The sequence below is a fragment of the Mus musculus genome, chromosome 8 (assembly GCF_000001635.26).
Source record: "Mus musculus strain C57BL/6J chromosome 8, GRCm38.p6 C57BL/6J".
Taxonomy (NCBI): Eukaryota; Metazoa; Chordata; class Mammalia; order Rodentia; family Muridae; genus Mus; species Mus musculus.
This window is the reverse complement of record NC_000074.6, coordinates 120,153,424-120,177,920: the sequence shown is the minus strand read 5'-3', so window position 1 is coordinate 120,177,920 and position 24,497 is coordinate 120,153,424. Positions and strand designations below refer to the sequence as shown.

The following is a 24,497-nucleotide window of genomic DNA, read 5'->3' as shown; positions in this document are numbered from 1 at the left end:
CCTGATTCGCTAGGCACTCCTCTGAGCTGCTGCCTGTCCCCCCGCACCCCCCCCCCCCGCACTCCTTTGGTTCACCTTCTCCGCTTCCCTTTACCGTCTACTCCCCCCACCCTCAGTGACACTGGCTCCCACGCCCCGCCCACCGGGCCTTCTGCCTTGAGGGTGGAGGAGACTCTACACAGCAGGGTCCAGGGTGAAGTCCCAGGCAAGCTCCCTTCGGGGATCTCCCTGTCCGTTCCTGGTGGTTACAAGCACTTTGAACCCCCAAGAACACCATATTCAAAGGCATGTGGAGGTTCTGTGTCCCACTTCCAATTCATTTCAGAGAGTGGTTAAGCCCCAAGGCAAAGCTGGCCCTCCTCACCCCGCAGGGGAGGCCCTGGTTGCCCAGCAACCAGCTGGGCTCCTCCCAGGGCTTGCCTGGGGATGGCCCGTTGCCTGGCAACCAGGCAGCAGAGTCCCTTGAGCTTAGCCAGACCACACAGCTGGGCCCAGTACTAGCTGCCTTCTCTCTGACTAGGGGACCCCTGGGGCCCTGTCCTTATCCTCCCCAAGATCCTGGCAGCAGGTGCCTCTCTCTGTCCACAATGAACGTCGTCCTCTCCAGGTGAGCAGCCTGCGCTGCTGGGAGGGGTATGCAGGTGGGATCCTCACGTTCTGCCACATCGGGGAGGAGGGCAGGTGAGCCCCCTGCCATCCCTTCTCAAAGTGGAGGGAGGGCTTGAAGCATAGAGGTTACCAGAATGCGATCTGTCGGCCTCACCTGTGCTGCGTGAAGAGCAAGTGTAGCCACTCTCTGGTCTGTTCCCTGCTTTTGCTTGCCCCCTAGGAACCCCTCCAAAAACCCAGGCCCCAGACCTTGACACTGCTCCCTCTAATGGCCCCAGACTCCCTGTCACCTGCCCTCCCTGATTGCCTTTGAGTCTCCCTAGGACTCAGACTTCCAGTGTCCTGGATGCACCCAGAATGCTCTTTAAAAGCTGGCTTCCAGCCTTACCCACGGGGCCTGCTTGCCTGTCTAACTGTGTATGAGTGACAGCCATCCTGGAGTCTGGCCTGCTGTATGCCCTTGGGCGGGATGCTTTGCATCTCTGGGCTTTTGTTTACTTGATTAAAAAAAAAATGTCAATAGCAACCTCTTCTAGGGAAGTGTGAGCGGAGCATTTGCAAACTACAAAGTTGAAGCTCATTAGCAGGCGTGAGACAGTGCTCCTTATGGGGTCTGCCAAGTGGCCACCACTAGAGGCCACAAGAGGGGCTTGGGTTCTAGAGAAGGGAGGGCAGCAAGGGACAGGAAAGACCTGGGGCTGAGGGGAGGGGACTGTGACAGGACGCCTCAGGAGCCTCCTGTACCCTTATGAAGACTGAGCACACAGGTTGTCACTAACGCTGGCTGTGGGCAGGATGCGGGGTGTGGGAGGCGGCATGAGCCCTGGAGGTGTGTCAGAGAAGGCAAGCGTGTGGCATGCGGTGGTCAGTGGTCTGCAAAGAGCTCTGTGGAGGAGCCCAGGGCTGGTGGGAGGGAGAAGGGACCAGGCAGAGGAGTAAGGGTGATAGAGAGCCCAAGTACTCCGCAGGGAGCTTGATGGGGTCGGATGGCATCGTGTAGCATCCAGTGACAGCCATCACAGCTGTCCACAACTCCCTATCAGAGCATCCTTGGTACCAAATGGACTGCAAGATGCAAGACACTGGGAAGGGAGTATAAATTAAGTATAAATTTAATTATGAGTATAAATTAATTATGTATGTGTGTGTCTCTAACACTGTGCACACTGTGCAGAGGACAGAGGAAGACACTGGGTGTCCCCTCGATTGCTCTTGCTTATTTATTGAGACAGGATCTCTCACTGAATCAGGAGCTGGGCTGGCAGATAAAAACTCAGGCATCCTTCTGTCTCAGAGCCCCACAATGCTGGAGTTACAGGTGTATGTGGGGGCCACTCCTGACCTTTTGTCTTGTTTAAGATTGTGTGTGTGTGTGTGTGTGTGTGTGTGTGTGTGTGTGTGTGTGTATTTTGCATTGTTTTGTTTTTTGAGGCAGGGTTTCTTTATGTAGTCCTTAGCTGTCCTAGAACTCTCTGTGTAGACCAGGCTGGTCTCAAAATCCCAGAGATCAGCCTGTCTCTGCCTCACCAGTGCTGGGATTCAAGGCATGCCTGACCACACCCAGTTCATGTTTTTAGATTATCAGTAATGCACTTAGGTATATACAGAGGTGGATTTGTGCACAGGAGTACAAGTGTCCGAGGAGGACATATTGCTCTGAGCTGCAGCTACAGGTGGTTGTGAGTCTGAGAACTGAATTTGGGTGTTTCTACAAAAACAATAGACAGGCTTAACCACTGAGTCATCTCTTCAGCTCCTCCCCCCATTTAACACAGGGGCTGGGGATCTGAACTCCGGTCTCCATGCTTGTGTGGTGTCCGTCTCCCCCCTCCCCCCAGCTGTTTCTCCAGACCCTTGAACTATCTGTCAGCCTCAAATAGATTCCCAAAGGGCCATTCATTTAACCCAAAAGCTTCTAAGAAGGGAGAAAGAGGAACTAACAGGAAAAGGCCCATGGGTGTGGAGGGGGCTGGAGGAGAGGCTTCTGTGGCTGGTACAGTGGAGTGCACGAGACTGTGGGGGTGCTGCAGCCCTTCACAGGTCCCAGGGAACAAAGGGCCCACCTGATCTATCAACTCTTGCTCAACCACGGGGCACCGGCAGGTCTTGTCTTCTGCCTCACTGGGCTCACGATATTCCTCAGAACTGCCCAAGGACCAGGTGCTTGGATGGATTCAAGGCATGCCTGACCACACCCAGTTCACGTTTTTAGATTATCAGTAATGCACTTAGGTATATACAGAGGTGGATTTGTGCACAGGAGTACAAGTGTCAAGTGCTTGCCCACTGGAGAGGTGGGTATGGTGGTTCCAGTGAGCGTGGACTTTCTGCACTTAGCGCTATCCCCCCACCCCCACCCCCACCCAGGGACAGCCAGGTGAGGGCCATGGAGAACACGGTGACAAATGCTGAGAGGTATTTCGGTCAGTTCTGCTCACTGCTGGCCTCCTACACACGCAAGACGGCCCGACTTCGTGACAAGGCTGACCAGCTGGTGAAGCAGCTGATAGACTTTGCCAACACGGAGAACCCTGAGCTGCGGGCCACCATTCGAGACTTCGCCGAGGACCTTGCCAAAGTGCAGGATTATCGGCAGGCAGAGGTGATCATAGCTCTGGGCGGGAGGGCGAGCAGGGGACATCCCCTCCCCTCGTGGTCATGCTGGTGACAGGGTAGAGAGCTAGAGGGCTTCGTGGGGTTGAGTGAGGGCTGCTGGAGTCAAGGGGACCTGGAAGCCCCTATTGGGAGTCCCATGAGGGCCATAGATTCCTGTGCAGTCCAGAGGATAAAGGAGATGGCGGTGGAGCGATCAATGTCTTTTTGGAAACACCCTGTATGACTGGCAGAGATGAATGCACAGGTCTCCTATGGCCAAGCACTACAGAGGGATACACATGGCACAGGTTGTGTGACAGACAGATCCTGCTACACCCACACATAGCCAGGATGTGTGAGCTCTTGGGACAGGGTGACTGTCCCTGAAAGAGACAGCTAAGCTTCTCCCACGGTGCATGGTGAATGGAGATGTCACATGATCACCTGGGTGGCTTCCTCTGCTCGCTGTCCTTTTCGTAGGGACAAGATCAGTCTGTAGCACAGTCTGGCCTGGATCTCAAGGCCAGCCCCCTGCCTCAGCCTCCTGGGTGCCAGAATTTCGAGTATGAGGCACCCTTTCTTGGTCTAACCAGTGGAAAAATTGAAGCTTCCAGCTCCGTGTTGGGCAGTTGAGCACCACCCAGCATCTTTACCTAGCATCCTCCCCCTCAGCACCCCCAACTCAGCATCCCCACCCAGCACCTCCACCTCAGCACCCCCACCTCAGCATCCCCACCTCAGCATCCCCACCTCAGCATCCCCACCTCAGCACCCCCACCTCAGCATCCCCACCTCAGCATCCCCACCTCAGCATCCCCACCTCAGCATCCCCACCTCAGCATCTCCACCTCAGCATCCCCACCTCAGCATCCCCACCTCAGCATCTCCACCTCAGCATCCCCACCTCAGCACCCCTACCTCAGCATCCCCACCTCAGCATCCCCACCTCAGCACCTCCACCTCAGCATCCCCACCTCAGCACCCCCACCTCAGCATCCCCACCTCAGCATCCCCACCTCAGCATCCCCACCTCAGCATCCCCCCCAGCATCCCCACCTCAGCATCCCCACCTCAGCATCCCCACCTCAGCATCCCCACCTCAGCATCCCCACCTCAGCATCCCCACCTCAGCACCTCCACCTCAGCATCCCTACCCAGCATCTCCACTCAGCCTCAGGGCCTGACTTCTACCCCGCCTTCCATGCTGAGAACTGGCCCTGAGCCTGAGAAAGAGCTTATGCAGCCACCAAGAAGGACATTCTGTTCTAAAACTTTTAGAACATTAAAGGGACAACAGAAGGAATTGCTACTGAGTTTTCTGAACTCAAGGAAAGGGTGGGGATGCCCCTCCCATGATCCTTTAGCATGACATCATCCCTTTCAAGGGTCAGGGAGCTGGAAACCAGTGGCCTTGTGGTCCTGTCACTCCTGCTTCTTTGGCAAGCCCAACCCCCAAGATGCCAGGAGCCATGACAGGCAGACAGATCTCTCTTGCTGCCATGCCTAGACACTGGCACCCAGGCCTTCTCCATCCAACCCAGAACTCCTTTGCTGCTGGTGCAACCCCAAGACCCAGAACATCGCCTTATGATTCTACAAGGTCCTGGGGGTATGCTAGCTTGTGGCTGCTGAGGTCAGACACCTCACATCTAAGGAAGGAGGGTTTATCAGGCTCACGTGGTAGGAAAGTCAAGTCATAGTGGCTAATGTGACATAGCTGGTCACATAGTCTCTGCAGTTTGGAAGCAGAGTGGCAGGGGCTGTTGCTCATCTCAGTTTCTCCTCTTTCTTCAGTTCCACTCTCCAGCCAGTGAAATGGAGGCACCTACCGTTAGGGTGGGTCTTCCCATCTCAATATAATCCAATCTAGCAACTGCCCCCACAGATGTGGCCAGAGTTTGTCTTCTAGGTAATTCTAGGTAATCGTGTCAAGTTGATAATCGACATAAACCACTGTGGGCTAGAAGGGGACCTTGTCCTTTCTCTCTCCTTCCTGAGCTGTCAGCTGCTAAGGGGACCTGGAATCTGAAGCCTGGGGGTGGGGTGGGGTGGGGTGGGGGTAGTTTGGTGTGCAGGAGGTCTGAGGGTCTTGCATTTCCTCTTGCACCCCCTGGCCCCACCACTAGAGGTCAGGAAGAGTGACCAGCTCCGAGTTCTACTCCAGTCTTTACTTTCTGCAATCTCCAACCATGTTTGCAAGCATGCGTGCACCTTGGGGCAGCCTGGGACCCAGAGCTGCAAAGAGAAGGGTCTGAAGTCATCGTTCTGCCGTTCTGGGATGCTCCATCCAAACAGTTCCCAGAACATGCCACACTCCCCGAAGTTCTGTGCCTGGTGTTGTCCTAGTTTCTGCACATGTCCCACTGACCTGCTGGGACACCCTGGGGCACGGTCACTGTCCCAGCTCACAGATGGGAACTCCAACTGAGAGAGCCTACGCACATGGCCAGAGCCCTTGAGCGGGCAGAGCCAGGCCTGATGCTGGGTGTCCCAGGGCCCTGTGTGTCCCCCAGAGTGCGGGCGCTGCTCATGCCTTCTCTGCTTCTCTCATGCTGCCACCTGTGCCCTGAAGGTTGAGAGGCTGGAGGCCAAGGTCATCAGCCCCCTGAAGCTCTACGGTGCCCAAATAAAGCAGACCCGGGTGAGCTGGGTGCACCTCAAGGTGTGCAGGGGTGGGGCCTGACCCCCTTGGCATCCCCAGGAAATGTCTCTCTTTTTTCTGTGTAGGCAGATATCAAGAAATGTAAACGTGTCCAAAATAACGAGATTAAACAACTGGAAAAGCTGGAGAAACTGAGGCAGAAGTCACCCTCAGATCGACAAATGATCGTATCCTTCCTGCTGGGCAGGGTGGCCGTTCCACGCCTTGCACTGAAGGGTTTGGGGATCCAGACCCATGGGGCTGGGGCTGCTAAGGGGTCCCACCTGCAGGCCACCTGGCTTCACCTGAATCCTTAACAGTCTTCCTCAGTCCCAGGTGAGTGTCAGGTGTCGCACTTCACCTCAGGCAGGCAGCCTTTGGGCGGTTTAGACAGGCAAAAATAACCTCATGGAAGATCAAGCCAGAGTTACCAGGTGAGGCCAGCCGACACATGGGAACAGCACAGCAGGGTGAGTGAGGCAAAGGGAGGGTGGGTGCTGAGGCCAGGGGATTTGGGCTCTGTCCAGCAAGCCTCCCAGTTGTGGGGTCATCTGCATCCTGATGACAGGGTAGCTACTGCCATCCCCAGCCTGTTGGTCAAGCAAGCTCAGAGAGGCTAGGGTATGAGTGCCAGTCCCAGTAAGAAGGTGGTCACTACCATCTCTGCATAGCTCCATCTGTCTAAGAGCTGGGTGCAAGATTGTGAGGGCTTGTCACCTCTGCCCTGCTTGCCACTAGAATAGGCTTCATTCAGAGTGGCCCTTCATGGACCCAAGTCATAGTTTTGCTTTGATCCCTGGGGATATTTTGGATTGTCATGAGGGTGTCGCCGTGATAGTCACAGTCTAGCTGGCTTACACACACACACACACACACACACACACACACACACACACACCCCACACCACCCACCCACACATCACATCACAGACACATCACACACACACAAACACAAACACCACAGAGACACACACACAGAGACACACCACACACACCACAAACGCACACCACACACACACACACACACACACACACACTTCTCACAGATTAGGGTCAGAATCCACTGTGGGGCCCTCTGGTCTCTTCAAGCGTAGGCAGGCTACTCCTCTGGGAATCTAGGGGATTGGCTCCACCCCTCCTAGCATCTAGGCCACACCCCCTCTGGGCTCCTCAGTCCTTGTCCCCACCTGCCACCTTTCCTCTGCTGTCAGCCTTTTTCCAGTTCTCCTCCAGCTCACTCCTGTTGGTTTATCAGAGAATTCAGGATCACAAAGGCTCAGGTCAGGTCAGCAGTGCACGGGATGATGGAGCCTGCAGTATGCCTTACTATGTCTGGTGACCTGTGGACTGGCACAGGGCTTAGGAGGCAGGCATCTTTGGACCCACCATCCTGGTGTCCGTTCTGTAACATGAAGAACATCACATCGGAAGCAAGGGGGTCAGGCATGGCTTTCAGCCTGGAGTGAGCACCTCCAAATTTTATCCTAGGCTCTGCCAGAGCCCTCCCTCCTGGTCACCCATCTGTTTAGAGTCCGGGTCTCCTCCCCTATTGGGAACCTTTTGAATGCTAGCCCCTTGCTCCTTGTCCCACCATTTCACAAGCATTTAGTTAGTGTTAGGGCCATATTCTAAAGAAGAGGAAAGTGAGGGCCATCGAGGTGGCTTCCTCAGTGTCACACGTGGCCTTAAATGCCAAACTCAGTTCCAGTGAACGCGCTCAGGCTTAGCCTAGAGGCAGCTTTACTCTACAAGGAGGGAGCAAGCCATTCACGCACAACTGGCTATGGGTAGAATCAGTTACCAAGAATATGAAGACCCCATGGAATAAAGCCCAGACCCAGAAGTGCCCACCTCGGAATGATAATTGTTAGCGGCGTTGGGGATGGGTATGGGGCCCTCAAGGTTTCTCACAAGCAAAGTGCGGGCTACACTGTGAAGTGGCTCTGCACCTCTTACATCTGATTCTCCCAGGTCTCCTTACCAACACCCAGTTTTAGGCAAGGAAACTGACGTTCAGAGAAGTTAAGTGACGTCTGAGGTCACATAGCTATGAAGCAGGTCTGTCCAACTCGTGACCAACCTTTTACCATGGTCCCGCCTGACCATTTCTTCAGTTTGACCATTTCTTCAGTGACCAAATTCAGAGACCCCACGAGGCAGGAGAAAATTCCCCAAAGAAAAGACAGAGAACAACCCAGAATAGAGAGTATCGAGAGGCCGGGACCACCCTGTTAACACTTTGTACCTATTGTGACCCTGAGGCCAGGCGGAGACCAGTGCACAGAGGGCCTCAGTGGACACCAACCGTTCTACCCTCCACCTAGTGGAGACCGTGGATGCCTTCCAGGAACAGAAACTGAAGGACCTCCGGGTAGGCAGTGGCAGCTTTGGGCGACTGTGTTCACCTGTGTGGGTGCGTGCGCATGCGCATGCCTGTGTTTGATAGTATGTGCGTGTGCAGCGTTGTGACCGCATGGCCTTCTGTGGCCAGGGCTGTGGGGAGAGCTGATTCAGGCGCAGCTGAGAGGCTGTCCACTCAGGGCAGGCCATCCTTCCTCACCCAGCTCTGGACACGGCCCCCAACCAGGAGAGCCTGAGGTAGAGCTATCCCATCATCCTCTCCTGTGCCTGCTCTTCTTTCTCACCTGTGTCCATAAGAGGACCTCGCTGCCCCCTCAGACTCTAAACACTCTTTAGAAAGCAGCCATGCTGACAAGCTGTGAGGCCAACAGAGTCCCCTTTATCTCCACCAGACCGCCCCTCCCCCAACGCCACGGAAGACTAGGTCAAGCCCCAGGTCTTGTAAGAGGTCTCAAGGAATTTGCTCTTGCAGGGCCGACTGACCATGAATATCCTTGCCTACCTCATTCTCCAGTTCACTCTTGTCCACTGTTCGACCTCAGATGGGTCAGTCACTCTTGTGATCCACACCCCTTGGTGGCTTACCTTGTCCTACGAACAAAGAACAATTCCTCCCAAGGGAATTGCCTTTCTGTCTCCTGTGCAGCGATCCCCAGCCCAGCAGGCTGGAGACCCAAGCTCCTGACAGACTCAGAGACTTAGGCTTTGCCCTGGATCAGGCCCCCCTATATTGGGTTTATCCCTCTCATCTCTGCGGTTCAGAAGATCAGCAAGACCCCAGGCCACTTGGCCTCTAGATCCAGGGCTTGGGATATGTGGTGGGTATTGGGGAATTATTGGTGGAATGAATGAATGAATGAATGAATGAGTATATAAATGAATGAAGCTAGGAACTGGTGCAGGCTTAGACGAGAGGTATTTTAAACAGCCACTGTTTTGCAGTGTGAAAGGGTTTTGGCACCTTTGGGGTCTTCTTGCCTCTAGGTACAGGGCTATGCCCCAAAACTTTAAAAGGCTGGGGGAGGGGGCATGGTGTGACCTTGTATGGTGCTGCTACACTGATATGCTGACATGGGCTTCTCTCCCGCAGAGAATCTTCTCTGACTTTGTGACCATCGAGATGGTTTTCCACGCAAAGGCGGTGGAGGTGTATTCCAGCGCTTTCCAGACCTTGGAGAACTATGACCTGGAGAGAGACCTGCAGGTGGGTCTCACCTCGGTGGGTTTCTATCTGGCTTGCTCTGCTGCTGAGCTGTTTCAAACACCTGGTTCGGGTGCCACCCCTGCTGGGGAATCTTTCTCTGGCGACCTGGGATGTCATCTGCTCAGCACCACAGGACTACTTAGAACTGAAGAGGAACAGCGGGGATAAAAGCCACCATGGCTGGCACTCAGCTTTCAGTGCAAAGCACTAACTGTCCCCAGCCGCACACGCGCACGGATTAGATTCACAGCAAGCTTCATTTACAGAGCTCAGGGCCCCAAACCTGCTGCTGTGAGCCAGTCACCTGTGGCTTTGTCTTGTGGCTTCATGTCACAGTCTGGAGCTGGGCTATTTTACAAATGGTGGAGGGCAGGGGCTAGGGGGATGGCGGCAGTAGCTCTGCGCAAGGGGAAAGGAGCCCTGGGAAGCAGTGTGGGGTTTTATGGGTGTCGAGCCTGGTGATTGGAGCCTACACAGCCCACAGCCTGGCACTGCCCCAGATTCCCTGTGGTGCATTGTTCACATCAGCCAGCAGCCTGGGGGGAGTATTAAAGCCTTGGGGGAGGGGAGCGCGAGGAAGTTACTCTGTATGCTTCTGCCAGGATGCTACAGGTCACCCACTAAGTCTGGCACTTGGAAACAGACAGGGAGATGAAAGATCCATCAAAGGCTTTTTACATAAGCTATAAAACCACACAGAAGGCTATAGACAAACCTCATAGTCTCCCAAGGTTCATTCATCTCTAGGGTCCATGATAGCCTTAATCATGATCCCCCTGCCTTAGACTCCTCAGTGCCAGGGTTACAGGCATGTGGCCCAAGTCTCAGCTCTACAATACTCTTTCAGGGGTTGAGAGTGGTTTTGAGCCAGCCATTGTCCTGGGTGACTGTTAGCTAGGTCTTTGGGCCTCAGTTTTCCCAACTCTTTGAAGGGGTTAGAACTAGAACATCCCCTCAGGGGGCCGCTGTGGGGTCCATGAGACAGCAAACAGGAAGTGCCCAGAGATGATGCATAGCCCCTCTCACCTTTGCTTCCTACCCCATTCAAAGCCCATATTCCTGGGCTTTGAAGCTGGATCCAGCCACCCTGATCTTTCCTTGGCAGGACTTCAGAGCCAAGACGCGTGGAATTTACGGGCATGGTGAAGCTCGGCCGCTCACAGACACCAACCCCGCTCCATCTGTCCCCTGGCCTCTGGCCAGCCAGGTGAGCATGGACATATCACTGGAGTTAATCCGGGAACAAAGGGAAGAAGCCAGGGAAGTGGAAGTGAGGGGAGTACACAGGAGTGGGACGTGGAGACAGGATGGAGAGCTCTGGCACCATGGCAGGTCAGACTTTATTTCACCAGGGCCACAGGCAGATTCAGATCTTCTCAGATGTTAGGAATGAATCACACACACCAAATGTCACCTGTTGGCTTGGGAGAGGCTTGCTCTCATCAGCTCTAGGCTAACAATGTCAGGGAAAATGGTGGTGCCTGTAAGTAAGACGTGACCAGGGCAGACATGGCCTCAGAGTCACAGGGAGGGGAAGTAATGACTGTGAAGAGAGGTTGCCCTTGTGAGGGGAGGTGACCAGTGCAAGGGTCTGTCACTGAGTTTCATGAAGGTCCTAAGCCCAGTGAAGGATTTGGACTCTCTCTGCAAACGCCATTTCCCTGCTTGGTAGCACCACTCTCTCTTGGCCTCACCTACCTGGTGGCTCATGACTGAAGTCACTCTTTATAGTGGTATAGGAGAGCCACCTCTCCAACTCGCGGTCACTCCTGGTTTGGATGTTGCGGTTGTGACTTTTCTTTCTGCCATCTAGAGTGCTCAGAGTACCATGGCACGCCAGGGGAAGGAGGCTGGAGGTGAAGAGGACAGTGAGACTGATTCCGTGGAGGAGATCCCCCTGGAGGACCTCAAGGGACAACAGCAAGGACCCCGAGACTAGGAAGAGGATTTCAGTGGCAGGAGGAAGGCATAGGCTGGCCTGGACCTTGGTGCATTCTGCTTGTGTTCTCAGGGTCAGGGATTCCCTGGGGTCTCGCTTTCTTTATTGGCACAGTAGGCCGCTCTACCGGCCTATACTCCCTGTGTCAGTAAAAGATACGTGAATCTCAACTGCATCCATGCTTTGTCTGTTTTCTGATTTCATCTGGCGGCCAGGAGTGGATGCACTTGTGTGAATGCTAAAAGCATGGTGGATGAGTTTCTGAGGTCTTCCCGGTCAAGTACTGCCAACTGGGAAGCTAAGGCTGCAGAAGCCTAGACCTGCCAGCCCGGAAGTCATAAGCCACATCAGGTGGGAGAGGGCAAGGCACAACTGTGTCAGGTGTCGGAGGTCCTAAGGCTGGGAAGGAAGGGCCATGCAGACCTTGCCCAGCCTCTGGCTAGGTGCAGTCACGATCAGCTACTGTTCCGGTGGCCATGATGCCTGGTGTCTGCTTTTGGTTCTATATGATGTTCTCTCCCTGTGCACAAAGGTCTGTGCCCAAATGCCCCCTCTGGAAGATCAGGGTCCTTACGGTGGCTGCCTCCCAAGCCCTCCACAAAGATCGTCTGCAGGCTTTTCACCCCCAGAGCTTAACCCTTTGGTTCATGAAGTTGGCAGACGTGTACTGAACTCAGCCATGACACAGACATGTCATGATGTATATATACATTGGCTATGGAGCCATGGACACACAGAGATCCAACGTGGGGATAAACAAAGGATAGATGGGGGCCATTGGGAGCATATGTGGAATGAGCCCTTGGCTCAATTTTCAGGGTATCTGGGGGGTCTACTCCCTAGGAAGTATGAGGGCTTCGTGAGCATGGCAGGGTCCTAGAACTTTGAAGAGATGCCTCTGTCCTTTGCAACTTTGTTCCACAGACAGCTTGTGTGAGCGATCAGTCTTGGTCAACACCTAGGAATCAAGGCTCCTCCTGACCCTGCCTCCTCTCTGAGCCAGAACACTCCCCTCTCCTATCTGGGAAGTGACAGGTATCAGACACCCATTCTGGCCCCACAGGACAGGCGGTGATCAGGTCCAGGGAGGCTCATATGTCCAAGTAGCAGGCCACATTCTGCCCCAGGCAAACCCTAACCTAGCCTCCAGTCTGTCCAGTCAGGCAAGTCAGAGTTGGGTGGGGGTATCTATTTCTGTAAGGCCAATGACGTGACTATGTATCCCGTGAAGTCCTCACGGATACATGAAAAGAAGTTAATCTGACTTCTTTTTAAAAGATAATTTATTTCGGTTTCCACCTCCTGACAAGACAAAGTACTATATCTATGGATATATACACTTTTTTTTTCTTCACAGGAAACAGCGCTGCCTGAGATCTTCGACCTCACACCTTTCTCAGCCTTAATTTTAGAACATGACCTGGCAGGACACAAAGTTGTGTAACTAACATACAAAACACAGCATCACTGGGAGCTGCTGGCAAGAAATGGGTGTGGAACCCCAAGAGAGAACAGACTGCAGGTAGAATCTCTACAGAAAGCTGCATTTAAAACCAGGTACAGCTGAGGCAGCCAGCGGTCCAGGTCCTCACATATTCCCCATGGGGATACATGCCTGCTGTCTGAGCCTCTAGTATCTCCTAGTAGTCAAACATCCAACTCCCCCCCCCCCAAGGGATCTTTATCCTGAAAGAAGTGACAATCCAAGGCCACTGACCAGGGCTCTTCTCCCCAGCTGACCCTATACCAGCACTTCTTGCAAGGGTGGCTGTAAGCCAACCTTCCCTAGGCAGGGTCTCTTTCCTTCCTCCCATTAACACACCCATCATCTAGGAAGAAGGATGGAATAGGGCCAGCCTTAGCTCAGGGTCAAAGCCAAGGCAATCCATAAGGAGGGGGTCCTTTCTTGATAAAGTGCAGAGTTTCTGGGGTTATAGCTCAGGGGAGCATGGCTTGCAGCTGGGCCCAGGCCACTACCTGTCAGAGCCTGGAGTCTGCAGTGAGGCTGGTCCCCCAAATCACTAACTCCCAGGGGAGGCCCATGAACACAGGCATCCACTTTTGGCTTCCCAAGCTAAACAGACCTGAGGCTGTGGCTGTGCGGCTGGAGCTGAGATGAGTGAGCAGGCTCGGTCCTTAGCAGGGGCTCTGCAACTGGCTTGGAAGGTGGGAGCAGCAAGGGCAGGAGCCTAGAGCTGAGGCATCTCTGTCACTTCCCAGAGGCTGTGGGGCCAGTGCCACCTCCTAGAGTCCCTTCCTACTGCTTTCCTCTAGTGCTCGTCTCCTGGCCGGCTGAATGTGGTATGGGAACCGGAATAAAGCGGTTCTTGCTAAGCAGGCCCAGACCTTCCCTCCCTAATGGAAAAACCAACTGATCATTGTGACCCAGGAAGGTCAAGGTTGGGTATGGCTTGTGGCCTGGGACAGCTAACGTCACCACAATTAGACCTCAGCTTTCCACATTATTCCCCTCACACAAGCCTGGATCCCTCACACTAACTATCTAGAGTGGCAGGTGTTTCTAGAGTAGGGCACTGTCCCTGAAGCCTCCTGTGTCTCTGGGCTGCAGAGTCAGACCACCCACTGCTTCCTCTCAGGTGAGGAGTGACAAGGCAGGCTGGGAACACCATTCCATCTCAAGCAGAGACACTGGCTCTAATCCCACCCTGCATTCTTAGGACCATATTTGATTGGTTTGGTTTTGTTCTCTTGAGACCAGGTTTCATTGGGCCCAGGCTGGCTTTGAACCCCCTATGTAGCCAAGGATGACCTTGAACTCCTGATCCTCCTGCTCCCATCTCCTGAGTGAGGGACTGCAGATGTACAGTCGGCTCAGCTAGGAAGACCTCCTTCCTTTGCAGATGGAGCTTGGAGATTAGCCTCGACCCCAGTCCTCTTGAGACGCTGAGCACCTTAGGCGCTTTGTGTCTTAGATGAGAGGAAAATCCCAGTCTGGCAGGTGAACAATGCAGATCTCTCAGTATATATACCACAATGCAGCTCTGCCTGTGGCTAGTCACTCCGCAGAGGTGCCCTGGAGGTCGCTGTGCTCGGCCTCTAACACCCACAATAACCTAACAGAGCTGATAGCAGCAGAGTGGCGGCCCACCACTGGCCTGTTTTCAGAACAGGGGACTTTTTTTTTTTTCCTGTGAGGGCAAACACTATAATGTGCTTGACACTGATTTACACAGCTTTGAAGGTCACAGCCCCGGAAGGTTTGAATGTGTGCTAATGGGCCTGCATAGATCTGGGCCACTACCAGCCGAGACTGGAGATACTGCTTGGGATTATCCTGGTAATCTGAACTGTCTGTCTGTGGTTCGGCAGGGGAGCCAAGGAGTGCTGGCCAGCAAGCCTGGTTTATGCTTGCTTGTTGGGGCCCTAGAAGAAAGCTACGACAGAAAGAGTGGGTACCTCAGGGGTAGATTAGTGACCTCCCAGAGACACTGGCCAGAGGCTCCCTGACATGAAATGCTCACTAAACCTAACTGTGAACAGAGGAAGGACATCTGCAGGCAATGGTGGGACCACCTCCAGGCACCTGCAAGCTTTGCTCCCATCAATGGCTGCCTGTCCCCAGAGGGTTACCATGGCCTTAGCAGCGCACACGGGTCTAATGTGGGTCAGAACTTTCTGACTCTGTGGAGCTAGCTCTGCAACAATAAGGAACAAGAGACAGATGAGAGAGAGCCATCCTTCCTTAAGTGACTATCTCAAAAGGTCAGCAGGAACAGTCTCAAAGTCACTTCTGAAGTCCACGAAGACCATTGGCACTCTTCCCCTTAAGGCAGCTCATGGCTGCATGAGGGCAAGGCAGAGGCCAGACCACAGGTGCTGCTGCGCAAGACTGGTGCATCTCCCAGCACCTTGGAGTCATGTCCTCCTACACCCGAACTCATGCCAGTGCAGGACTGGGAGGAGCAAGGAGAGGCTCCCATGCTTGCACAGCTCTGAGGAAGGCTCTAGAGAGGACAGCAGGACTTAGCAAGGGCGACCTCACTTTATGTCACTTCCCTAAAACACAGAGCAGGGACAGGCATGGTTATAGGATCCTAATGCTGAGTCAGGTGTACCGGTTGGCACACACTATGCTATCGGGGGCATTTGCTTGAATATCTCAGGAACTGATGTACTGTTTTGGTCACCCCTGACATCCAGGAAATGTACATTCCACAGCTTTGCCTATCCTGCTCTTCTTTGGCCATCCCTTGGGAGGCTCTTCCTGCAGGAAAGGCTCACCCACACCAGCTGAGCTCACAGCTGTCAGGAGAGAACTCACTGCGCTCACAGGCAGACCATGACTAAATGTGACTGAAGGCTGAGGGACAGAGAAGGGTGAGGTGATGCGGGGTGACAGGAGAGCCTGCAGGCCTAGTTCAAGGTCAGTGACCAGAATGCCTGGCACAGAAGGGACCGAGGCCACTGGCGTGGATGGGAACAGCAGCTCTGGAGCCAGCACGCTGGATGCTGAGGAGGCAGATCGCTGTGGGTCTTTCAGAAGGGGAGGACTGTGGGCTGGAGCTACCAGGCAACCTTGCTTTCCCGTGGTCTCCTCCCTCAGTCAGATCCATTCTGTGTGCTCTTAGCTCTGTCCCCCCCAGAGCTGCCGAGGAGAATGCTCGCCCACGCTTCCTGCGTCCCACTGCATGTGTTGCTGCGGCCTGGGAGCTCAAGGACCTTCTGTGCTATTGAGGGAGAGACTGTATTGAGTGGCCAGTTCCGAGGCTCTGTTGACGGAGCTCTTGAGTCTGAGACATGGTTGTGGCTGGCAGAACGCTCACACCCTCTAGGAAAGTGACAACCCTTGAGTTCTCTTTCAGTTCCTATCCCATGAGGAGGTGGAGAAGAACAGATGGCCGAGACCTTTCAGGAAGGCTCCATGGTCCTCTGTACAGCTCACAGGGAGTCCTGTGGCAGGGAGTGGCAGGCTGTCATTCACAGCACTGATTCTGTCCTCACGTTGCAGCTGTGTGGATCCCCTCCTGCGCCTCTGTAACCACATGTCCGTGGCTCTCGGCAGGATCCGTGGGGACCATCCCTCATGGCTTCCTCCACCCTCTGTCTCATCTCACAAGCCTGGTGCTCGAGGATAGGTGGGGGGTAGATGGTCCCTCACGTTTAGCTGTGTAACCCAGGGGACACCATAGACATAGAGGGAGAGCAGACACAGGCAGGGGAGACAGGCTTCTGGAGTCTTTTAACTGCTAGTTCTAGGGCAGCAAGGAGCGGCTCTGGGTGCTGCTGGTGTCATGCAGGGTCATCACTGGGGTGACAGATCCTAGGAGACGAGCACGTGCTGATCTCCTACTCTGTGGCCATTTGCTCGATGTGGTCACTTAGCAGCTTGTATTGCTCTGGAAAAGAGAACAGGATTATTCCAGAGGAGATGGCATTCAGGAATGGCATGGCTCAGTCTGTCAGGGATGAGGCTGCTGGCCGTGTCACCAGTGCACTGCGTGTCTCCAGTTACACACAGGTGGAAGTAGGCATTCATTCTCAGGAACATGGGTGTTACAGGAATGGTGTCATGTGTGGAGTGTGGCCCCGAGCAGCCGACAGAAGGCACGCTGAGCTCTGACGGCCATCTGGAGAGGGATGAGACACTGAGGCTGCTCGATGGCTGCAAATCCTGTCCCTGTGCTCACACAGCCTCTCTGCCTGGCTGGGGATGAGGGCAGGAGCGAGTTACTGGCTCATCAGAGCATAGGTGTGTCAGGCCTCGGCCCAGGGGAAGCAGCAGCGGCAAACCTGGCTGCAGTGCCGGACTGCACTGAGGTCAGAGACTCTCGGGTGAGACAGAGAAGGACTCCGGGAAAGCTCAGAATCCCCCACTGTCCGCCATGCTGCCCTGACAGTGTGGGGCAAAACAAGTGGCGCTCTAGAAGGCACCAACTGTGACCAGGGTTTTGCTCTGCACAAGTAACACAGACTGCCAGACCCATCTCTGACCTGGCTGCGTTACACGCCACCTGCCATCCCTCAGCAGAAACGACTTCCAGTTGTACAGCCAGAGAATATGTTCCATGGATTCGGGAAAGAAGGCAAGCCAAGGAGACAGGTTTCTGTGACAGATGCCCTCCTTCTGACAGGGTGGGAAGCCCCACTATAGAGGGCTTGCTCTGGCTCCCCACCCCCAGTATCTCCAGGCCAGCTTACCTTCATCTAGATTGCCAATCACAGCCTGCTTCTTCAGGAAGTCGCTGCATAGCTTCTTGTTCAAGCCAAAGGCCAGCATGTTGTGGGTGAACGTGCTGGAGGAAAAACACCCATGGCCATTACCCTCCCGACAGCCCAGAAGAGGGAGCCAAGATACTGGGCTCTAACTCAGGGGAGGATGGGGATGGCTGAGACCTGGAGCAGTATCAGGTGAAAATGTCACCCATACTTCTTAACTGGACTTTGCACACCCCTACCCTCCCACCTCCACCCCCAGGATCAAGAGGAGGACCGAGCACCCAGCCCTGTGCTCCTCAGAACTTAGACCCACTACACTGCCCCAGGCAGCCCAGGCTGGCTTCATAGCTCTCACCCCAGCTGCCCGAAGGTGATGTTCTCGTTGAAGCGCAGGCTGTCATCCCGTTCTTCCTGGGTCATGTGGCACCATTTCTCCCTGTGGGCACAGGAGAGACGGGATGGGTTTCAGAATAGCCTGGGACCCTCCCTCCCTGCTCTGCGGAGCTGGTAGTCTGCACTGCCCTTGGATGCATAGGGATCTGCCTTGGCAGGTCATTTCCACCAGAGCCTGCTATTTGCTGGGGGAGCCCCACACACCTTTAGGTGTTTATTCCCTGCCCGAAACAAAGCTAACAACATCCTATTGATCTGGAGACCTGGGAGAGCCTTGGCCACCCACAGCCTTCCCAAGGACTCGGTCTATCCAATGGCCCAGGAAACTTGGGCTAGGACTGGTGTCCTGGGACCAGATGCACAAGGCAACATCTATAGGAGACATAAGAATGGGGAGCCTGAGACTGACAGCCACAGTGTCCCTTCCACACAGACACTGTTCCCTGACCCACACACCACTGAGGAAACACTCCACATTTTTCCTATAGGCCTCCTGGCACTGGCCTGTGACCACGTGGGCATGATGAAGCCGGCCCAAACTCTAGAGCCCAGTCGGGCAGTGGAGTGGTGGACAGTCTCTAAGAACTCTTTAGCATGGGATGGGGACTCGGGTAATGTTGGGGTGTTCTTTTGAGCACCCACCCACCCTGTGTAGAGGGAAGGCCCAGGACAGGAAGGTGTCTATGCTAACACCTCTGCCGCTACCTCAGAAAGACCATCATGTCACACATCACCCTGGCTTTTCCCCTTCCCAGTGAGGCTCCTGGAGCGGCCACCTCCTCAGAGGGCCTAGAAGCCCCCCTGTGTCTGTGTTCGCTGCCCACGTGAAGTCAGACCCTGGTACTCAGAGACAGATACACAGCTTCTGAGAGGAGGGGAAGCTCACTGTGGCCCACTGCCTCCAAAGAAAAGCCTCAGCGTGGATGACCCTAACTAACGTAAGGCTGAGAGAAGATCAGAGCACAGGGAGAGAAGACGGAGCATGGAGGGAGGAGCTGTCAGTCATGGAGAAGCAGAAGGAAGGGAGAGAAAGAACAAAGCAAAGGGACAAAAGCCCAGGCCAGGCTCTCCCTGGCCCAGGCCACTGACTGCCGCAGTTCACCAGGATGGAGCTCACCTGCGGGCTCTACAAGCTCAGGCAGCACCTCTAAGAAGATCCCAGAATGCACTGGAGGGACAGTGCAGCCTTCCATCACTTGCTGTGAGGCTGTTTAAGTACAAACAACTGTGTACCACCCAGCAACCAGCCATGCACACATGTGCACAATACTCTCAGAGTGTGGCATACCGGCCCCGATCCTGCATGCCTGACCCCATGAGGAGGTGACTCTCCTTGCTGTGGAAAGGACTAAAACTAAGGTGTCACCTGACTTCTGATGAAAGGGTGGAAGGTCATGAGAACTTGGCCTGGCTGGTACCTGCTATCTAGTTGCTCGCTGAGAGCTGAGTTAAGGCCCTGTCAATGAATGTCCTATATATGGAACATAGACCACCAATCTAAGCGTGTGTGTGTGTGTGTGTGTGTGTGTGTGTGTGTGTGTGTGTATGTTCACCACGTGATGGAAACCTTTGGGACTGGGTGATGGAAAGGAATCTGCAGTTAGAAGTCATTGAAAAAGATGGCTGCTGGAGCCTGGGGGGCCCGAGCTACTCTCCAGTAGGACTGTCCTGACCAGTTAGCCACTTGAGCTCCAGTGAGGAGGCTGTGAGGCCCAGGCAGCTGGTAGTGTTTTCGACTGGATTCAGAATAGGTAACTGGACCAGTATCATGAGCTTGCTCAGTTGTCTGGGGAGGCTATGATGGGCCTGAGCTGTTCCTAGGAAGATGGTTTGTCTTAGCATTCTCTGAGAGATGGTGGGGGCCTGCTACTGTGAGGAGATGCCAGGCCTGAATGCTCCTCATGGCTACTATAAAGCCATAGCAGCAAGGGTCATCAGAGTAGCACAGCTGTGAACCATGAAACACGACACACACCCAGGCTCCAAGGAAAGCTACCTGGGTTCACAACTCTTAATGTGTGGGTGTGGCTTTTACTCTAAATATGTGTCACAGGGGCTTCTGGGAAACATGAATCAGACCTCATGTAGGCTCAGAGGACCCACCACCCAGCTCTTCTGGTCACCCAGTGGCTGAAAAAGAGGGGGTAGCTGTCCTTCCATGTGACCCTAGATCAGGTGACACTCCCTTCCAGTGAGAGTGGGAGAAACTGCAAACAAGAACCTTCTCCACTCCAACCCTCCACTTCCACACGAGTGGAATCCCTGTGACCGACCCAGGTGGAGAAGGACCCACGGACAGTGCCACGCTGCCTCTTGGAACAGCTCACAGTGTCCTGTTTCCCATCTCAGGGTGCTTTGGTCCTGGCAAGCTCTGTCTTGGGCCATGCCCTGTCACCAGCCTACCTAGCACAGGCCATGCCTCCCCAGAGGTACCCTCCCCTCCTGACAGAGGCCTTGGAAGAAACCCAGAGCTGTAAATGGAGCAAAGTCACGTGGACACACACCTCTTCTCCTCCTGCTCTCCAGCATCCCCTCTGGAGCGGCAGCAGAAACAGGTAAACAAAGGCACATGTCAAAGTCATGCAAGATATGTGGATGGGAGAGAACAAGCAGAGAGCTTTATTCTAGGAGGGAGCAGAGAGGACAGAGAGAGACAGGGAACCCAGAACAGATGGATCCCTAGGAGCTGGACGAGGTCAGCAAGAAGCCAATGGCGTGCCTGGAGGCCGCCCAGCCTCCAGACAGAGTAGAATTCTCCCCAGGGTCTTCTGGAAGTCTAGGGCCTTGCCCACCCCATGCCCCCTCTGCTTCCCCAGGAAATGGTCCCACCAGACAACCACGGGACTTGAGGCAAGCCAACTCACTCCCACTGGCCTCAGCTGCCCCTCTGATGAAGGGTTCTACCTCAAATAATGGCTTGCCAGCAGAGGAGCCTTGGCCAGATGTTGCTGTGCTCATCTGCTCCCTCCCAAACACAGCAAAAGGCCCAGGGCCTCCCTAGTGACAGTCAACCGAAGCTCTGAAATCCTGGCTACAAAGTCCCACACTTGGTGGTCCGGCAGGGCCAGCCTGGCTTCCACAGGGACTGCTCCCTTGTGGCTGACGGAGTGGGTGGCAACCTGTGCCCGGTCCACACAAAAAGGGCCTCTGTGTTCCCGGGGATGCGCCCTTCCTGCTTCCCATGCTTTCTGAACAGGGTCCCACAGGGTGTGAGGTGCAGGACTAGCCTGGGCACAGCTAGGAAGGTCTAGCCTGGGCACAGCTAGGAAGGTCTGCTTAGGTTCAGCAATGGGCCCAGAGGGCAGCTGCACAGCCAGGCCTGCTTCTAACAGTACACAGAGGGGTGGGGTGGAGGCCAGCGGTCTCCCTTGGGCAGAGGTAGCATGTTAAGGAGAATCAGGCCACATCATGCCAGAGCCCCAGAACAGGAAGCACCATGCAAGCTGAGCACCCCTCCCCCAAAGCTGTGAGCGCTGAGCCCTCAGGCAGCTTGCAGGGCTCTGGGACACATGGGTGGAAGAAACCATCAACAGCAGCCATTTTGCTGGCTCCCAAGGACTACTTGGGAGACTGAGCCAAGACTTGGTCCTCTCCCCCAAAGTTGGAGGGGACACTCTTGGCTCCTACCTGGTGGTGGGGGATCGCTTCCGCCTCTCACAATGGACAGCATCAAAAAAGGCAGCATTCCAGAACCTCAGCGTGTGCCTGCAGGGTGAGACACGGTAAAGATCTACCCAGGCCCTCTCTCCCCTCCACACCAAAAGCAACGGCTTCTCATGAGAGTCTGGGAAGCCTGAGACATGAATAAAGTGTTGCCCTGGGGACCTGGCAGGGGATGGAAGAGTTGAAAAGGCCCGTGGGGAGACTGAATAGACCACCCGGCTCAGTTGCTCAGGCAGGTGGACTGAGGGGCAGAGTGGAAGCCAGTGTGGGTTCTGAGAATAGTGGACGACTAGACTCCTGCAGGATCTGCTCAGCAACATAGGAAGCCAGCAGCCACACACCATGGCCGTCATAGGAACACAGCCACAGGAACATGGAGTCAGTAACAGGTCTCCCTGCAGAAGATCAGGGGTCTCCTATGACCTCCTACATCTGACCGTGAAGGTTCCACATGGCAGTTTTGATTCCACTGCATAGCATGTGGGAGAACAGTGGCCACAAGCGTGGTATCTGGCCCTTTATTACACCAACTGAGGTGACACAGACCCCGTGAGCCCCTCCCTTCTCTGCTGCACAGCTTCTCCAGTTGACTCAGGGCCAGCCTCCCTGTGCTGACCTCTGCCAGCCTCCACCTAGCCCTCTGCCCTGAGGGTGCCCATGACATTTCTCAGCCACACATCCCTACTGGACCGTGACCTTTGAAGGAGGGGCTGTGATGATGTTGAGGTAGGGGGTGTTCTGTTCCAAGCTAGAGTTGCTCCTCACTGGTGAGTGAATGTGACATGGGAGGCAGCCAGGGCTCCTAACTGCTGCTGTCTTGGTCTGTTTTGTGCTACTACCTGCTGATGTTAGCACAATAATTTATAAAGATATTTATTTGACTTAAGATTTACGTCGAGGGGCTGGTGAGATGGCTCAGTGGGTAAGAGCACCCGACTGCTCTTCCGAAGGTCCAGAGTTCAAATCCCAGCAACCACATGGTGGCTCACAACCATCCGTAACGAGATCTGACTCCCTCTTCTGGTGTGTCTGAGGACAGTTACAGTGTACTTACATATAATAATAAATAAATCTTTAAAAAAAAAAAAAAAAAAGATTTATGTCGAGAGGGTCTAAACAGACTCGTACTTGTTCTGGAAAAGCTCCCTGGCTGCACCTCAAGATGGCAAAGGAAAAGCCAGGTGCACAGGGCAGCCCTGCTTCACAACCCATTCTGAAGAACTGACTCGAAAGTGTAGTAACAACTTGAATTCTTTCCTGATGGTACCTGGCAGACCCTTGCAGTAGACCTCACTCCTGCAGCTCCCTGCATCTTAAATTCACCATACCAGAGAGCTGGTTCTTACTGTGTGTGTGTGTGTGTGTGTGTGTGTGTGTGTGTGTGTGTGTGTGTTTGTGTGTGTGTGTGTTTGTGTGTGTGTGTTTGTGTGTGTACATGCACAGAAACATTAAGACACAATCTATATATATAAACATGGCACTGCAGACAGCCCTGGCCCAACAGAATTAAATAAGGTGTGTAGGAGTCTAGAGAGACGTCTTAGTAGCTAAGAGCACTTGCTACTCTTTCAGAAGACCTGACTGGTGATTCCCAGTATCCATATGGCAGCCCACAACCATCTGTAACGTAACTCCAGTTCTAGGGGATCCAGTGCTCATGTCTGGCCTCCAAGGGCACCAGGCCCACATATGGTGCTCAGGCAAAACATTCAATGCACTGATAATAATAATTTAGAAAGTTGAATGAAGAAATAACCACGGATTGCGATTCAGTGATTCTTAAGTGCATTCGGTTGTGCAGCTCCCCCCACGGTCAAGCCCAGAGCAGTTCCGCGGCCCCATAAGGAACCAGTGGGTCACCACTGCTGCTTCTCAGCTGCAGCACAAACAGGATCGGATGACTCGGGCTCCTCTGTGGCTGCCTGCTCTTGCCACTGTGCAGTGATCTGTATGCAGGCTTGCTCCACAGTTCACAACATGGACAGACCACATCATGCTTATGCTAGAGCCCACTGGCCTTGTCGGTTTGGGCCTGTTCTGACCAGTGTGTTACGAGCTCCATTCTGACTTCCGTGTGCTACGTGCATGGACCCACAATGGAACGGCTGCTCACACGGCCACTCGGTTAGCCCCTGGGGAGCTGCCAGGCATTTCCACAATGGTCCCCATGGAGAGTCAGATGTCTTCACATCCCTACGAACACTTGCTGGCATCTATCATCTTGCCGTGGCTACCCTGGAGGTGAGGACGGCCACCGTCCTTGCTGGAGACACGGGCAGCTGAGGGACTGGGCAGCCGCTGCGCCGGGTGGGATGGGCAGAGTGTCCATGGGCCTTACCAGATGGGCTGCTGCCTCAGGTGCGTGTACAGGTAAACCTTCTCCCCCTTCTGCTCATCCTCAGGGCTGATCATGGTCACTGCAGGAATAAGGAGATCTGAGGGCGGCCTGGGCTGGGCTCCCCACGGGCAGATCCTACAGACCCTCAGCTCGCTCTGCTTCTCCACAAAGTCATCACGTTACACTGTCCAAACTCCACGAAGCTTTCTGCAGCCTTAGATTAGGGCTTTTTCCCTATGTGAACCCTGAAGTGGCACCCTCCCTCTGGTTGAACTCCCCTGCGGTTAGGGATTTCGTATTTCCTTAGTCTGCTTAGAAAGGCAGCAAAGCCCTTTCTTTTGCTACTTGCTTGCTCTTGTTGCTGGCTAATGGTGAGCCAGTTTGAGGCCTGGATGGTGCGTCTTGGTTAAGAGGCCCGAGAGGTAGACTCTGCCTTCCTTTGGGCACTCCTTAATCCCAGGCATCAGCCCCAGGTTCCCCCTTGCTACAGGCCCCACCCCCTAGGCAGCCCAGAGAGCTGTGTTCTTACCAGTCTTCGTCTGTCTGTCCTTAGGTTTGTTCTCATCTTCCCTGGAGG

General features: G+C 54.3%; 2 protein-coding genes across 11 annotated transcripts in view; one reads left to right on the top strand and one right to left on the bottom strand.

Annotated features, from left to right (window-relative positions):
* The first annotated feature begins 434 nt into the window (after window positions 1-434).
* On the top strand, window positions 435-11,524 carry Cibar2 (CBY1 interacting BAR domain containing 2). 6 transcript variants are annotated; one of them, XM_011248429.1, is made up of 9 exons: window positions 435-607; window positions 2,977-3,211; window positions 5,777-5,845; window positions 5,932-6,033; window positions 6,176-6,181; window positions 8,112-8,216; window positions 9,297-9,425; window positions 10,516-10,617; window positions 11,224-11,524. In XM_011248429.1, exons 1-9 carry the CDS (start codon window positions 588-590, stop codon window positions 11,347-11,349), a joined length of 894 nt encoding a protein of 297 aa, XP_011246731.1. In that variant the 5' UTR covers window positions 435-587; the 3' UTR covers window positions 11,350-11,524. The 6 variants fall into 6 exon arrangements, with proteins under 6 accessions (XP_011246731.1, XP_011246733.1, XP_011246736.1 ...); XM_011248431.1 differs by having other exon boundaries at window positions 435-681; NM_001033980.2 differs by having other exon boundaries at window positions 452-607; window positions 9,297-9,410.
* A 1,089-nt stretch (window positions 11,525-12,613) lies between these two features.
* 6430548M08Rik (RIKEN cDNA 6430548M08 gene) overlaps window positions 12,614-24,497 on the bottom strand; it is a 51,156-nt gene continuing 39,272 nt past the window's right edge. For 2 of the 5 annotated variants that reach the window (NM_172286.4, NM_001163760.1), the window contains exons 7-13: window positions 24,450-24,490; window positions 23,921-23,999; window positions 21,547-21,624; window positions 20,424-20,453; window positions 17,882-17,962; window positions 17,509-17,603; window positions 12,614-16,706 (exon numbers count right to left, since the gene is read on the bottom strand). In NM_172286.4, the coding sequence (NP_758490.3) occupies window positions 16,657-16,706; window positions 17,509-17,603; window positions 17,882-17,962; window positions 20,424-20,453; window positions 21,547-21,624; window positions 23,921-23,999; window positions 24,450-24,490 (454 nt within the window). In that variant the 3' untranslated portion in view covers window positions 12,614-16,656. Of the gene's footprint in view, window positions 16,707-17,508; window positions 17,604-17,881; window positions 17,963-20,423; window positions 20,454-21,546; window positions 21,625-23,346; window positions 24,000-24,449; window positions 24,491-24,497 lie in introns of those variants that run through there. The other 3 variants (XM_006530934.3, NM_001163761.1, NM_001163762.1) reach the window with 3 other exon arrangements.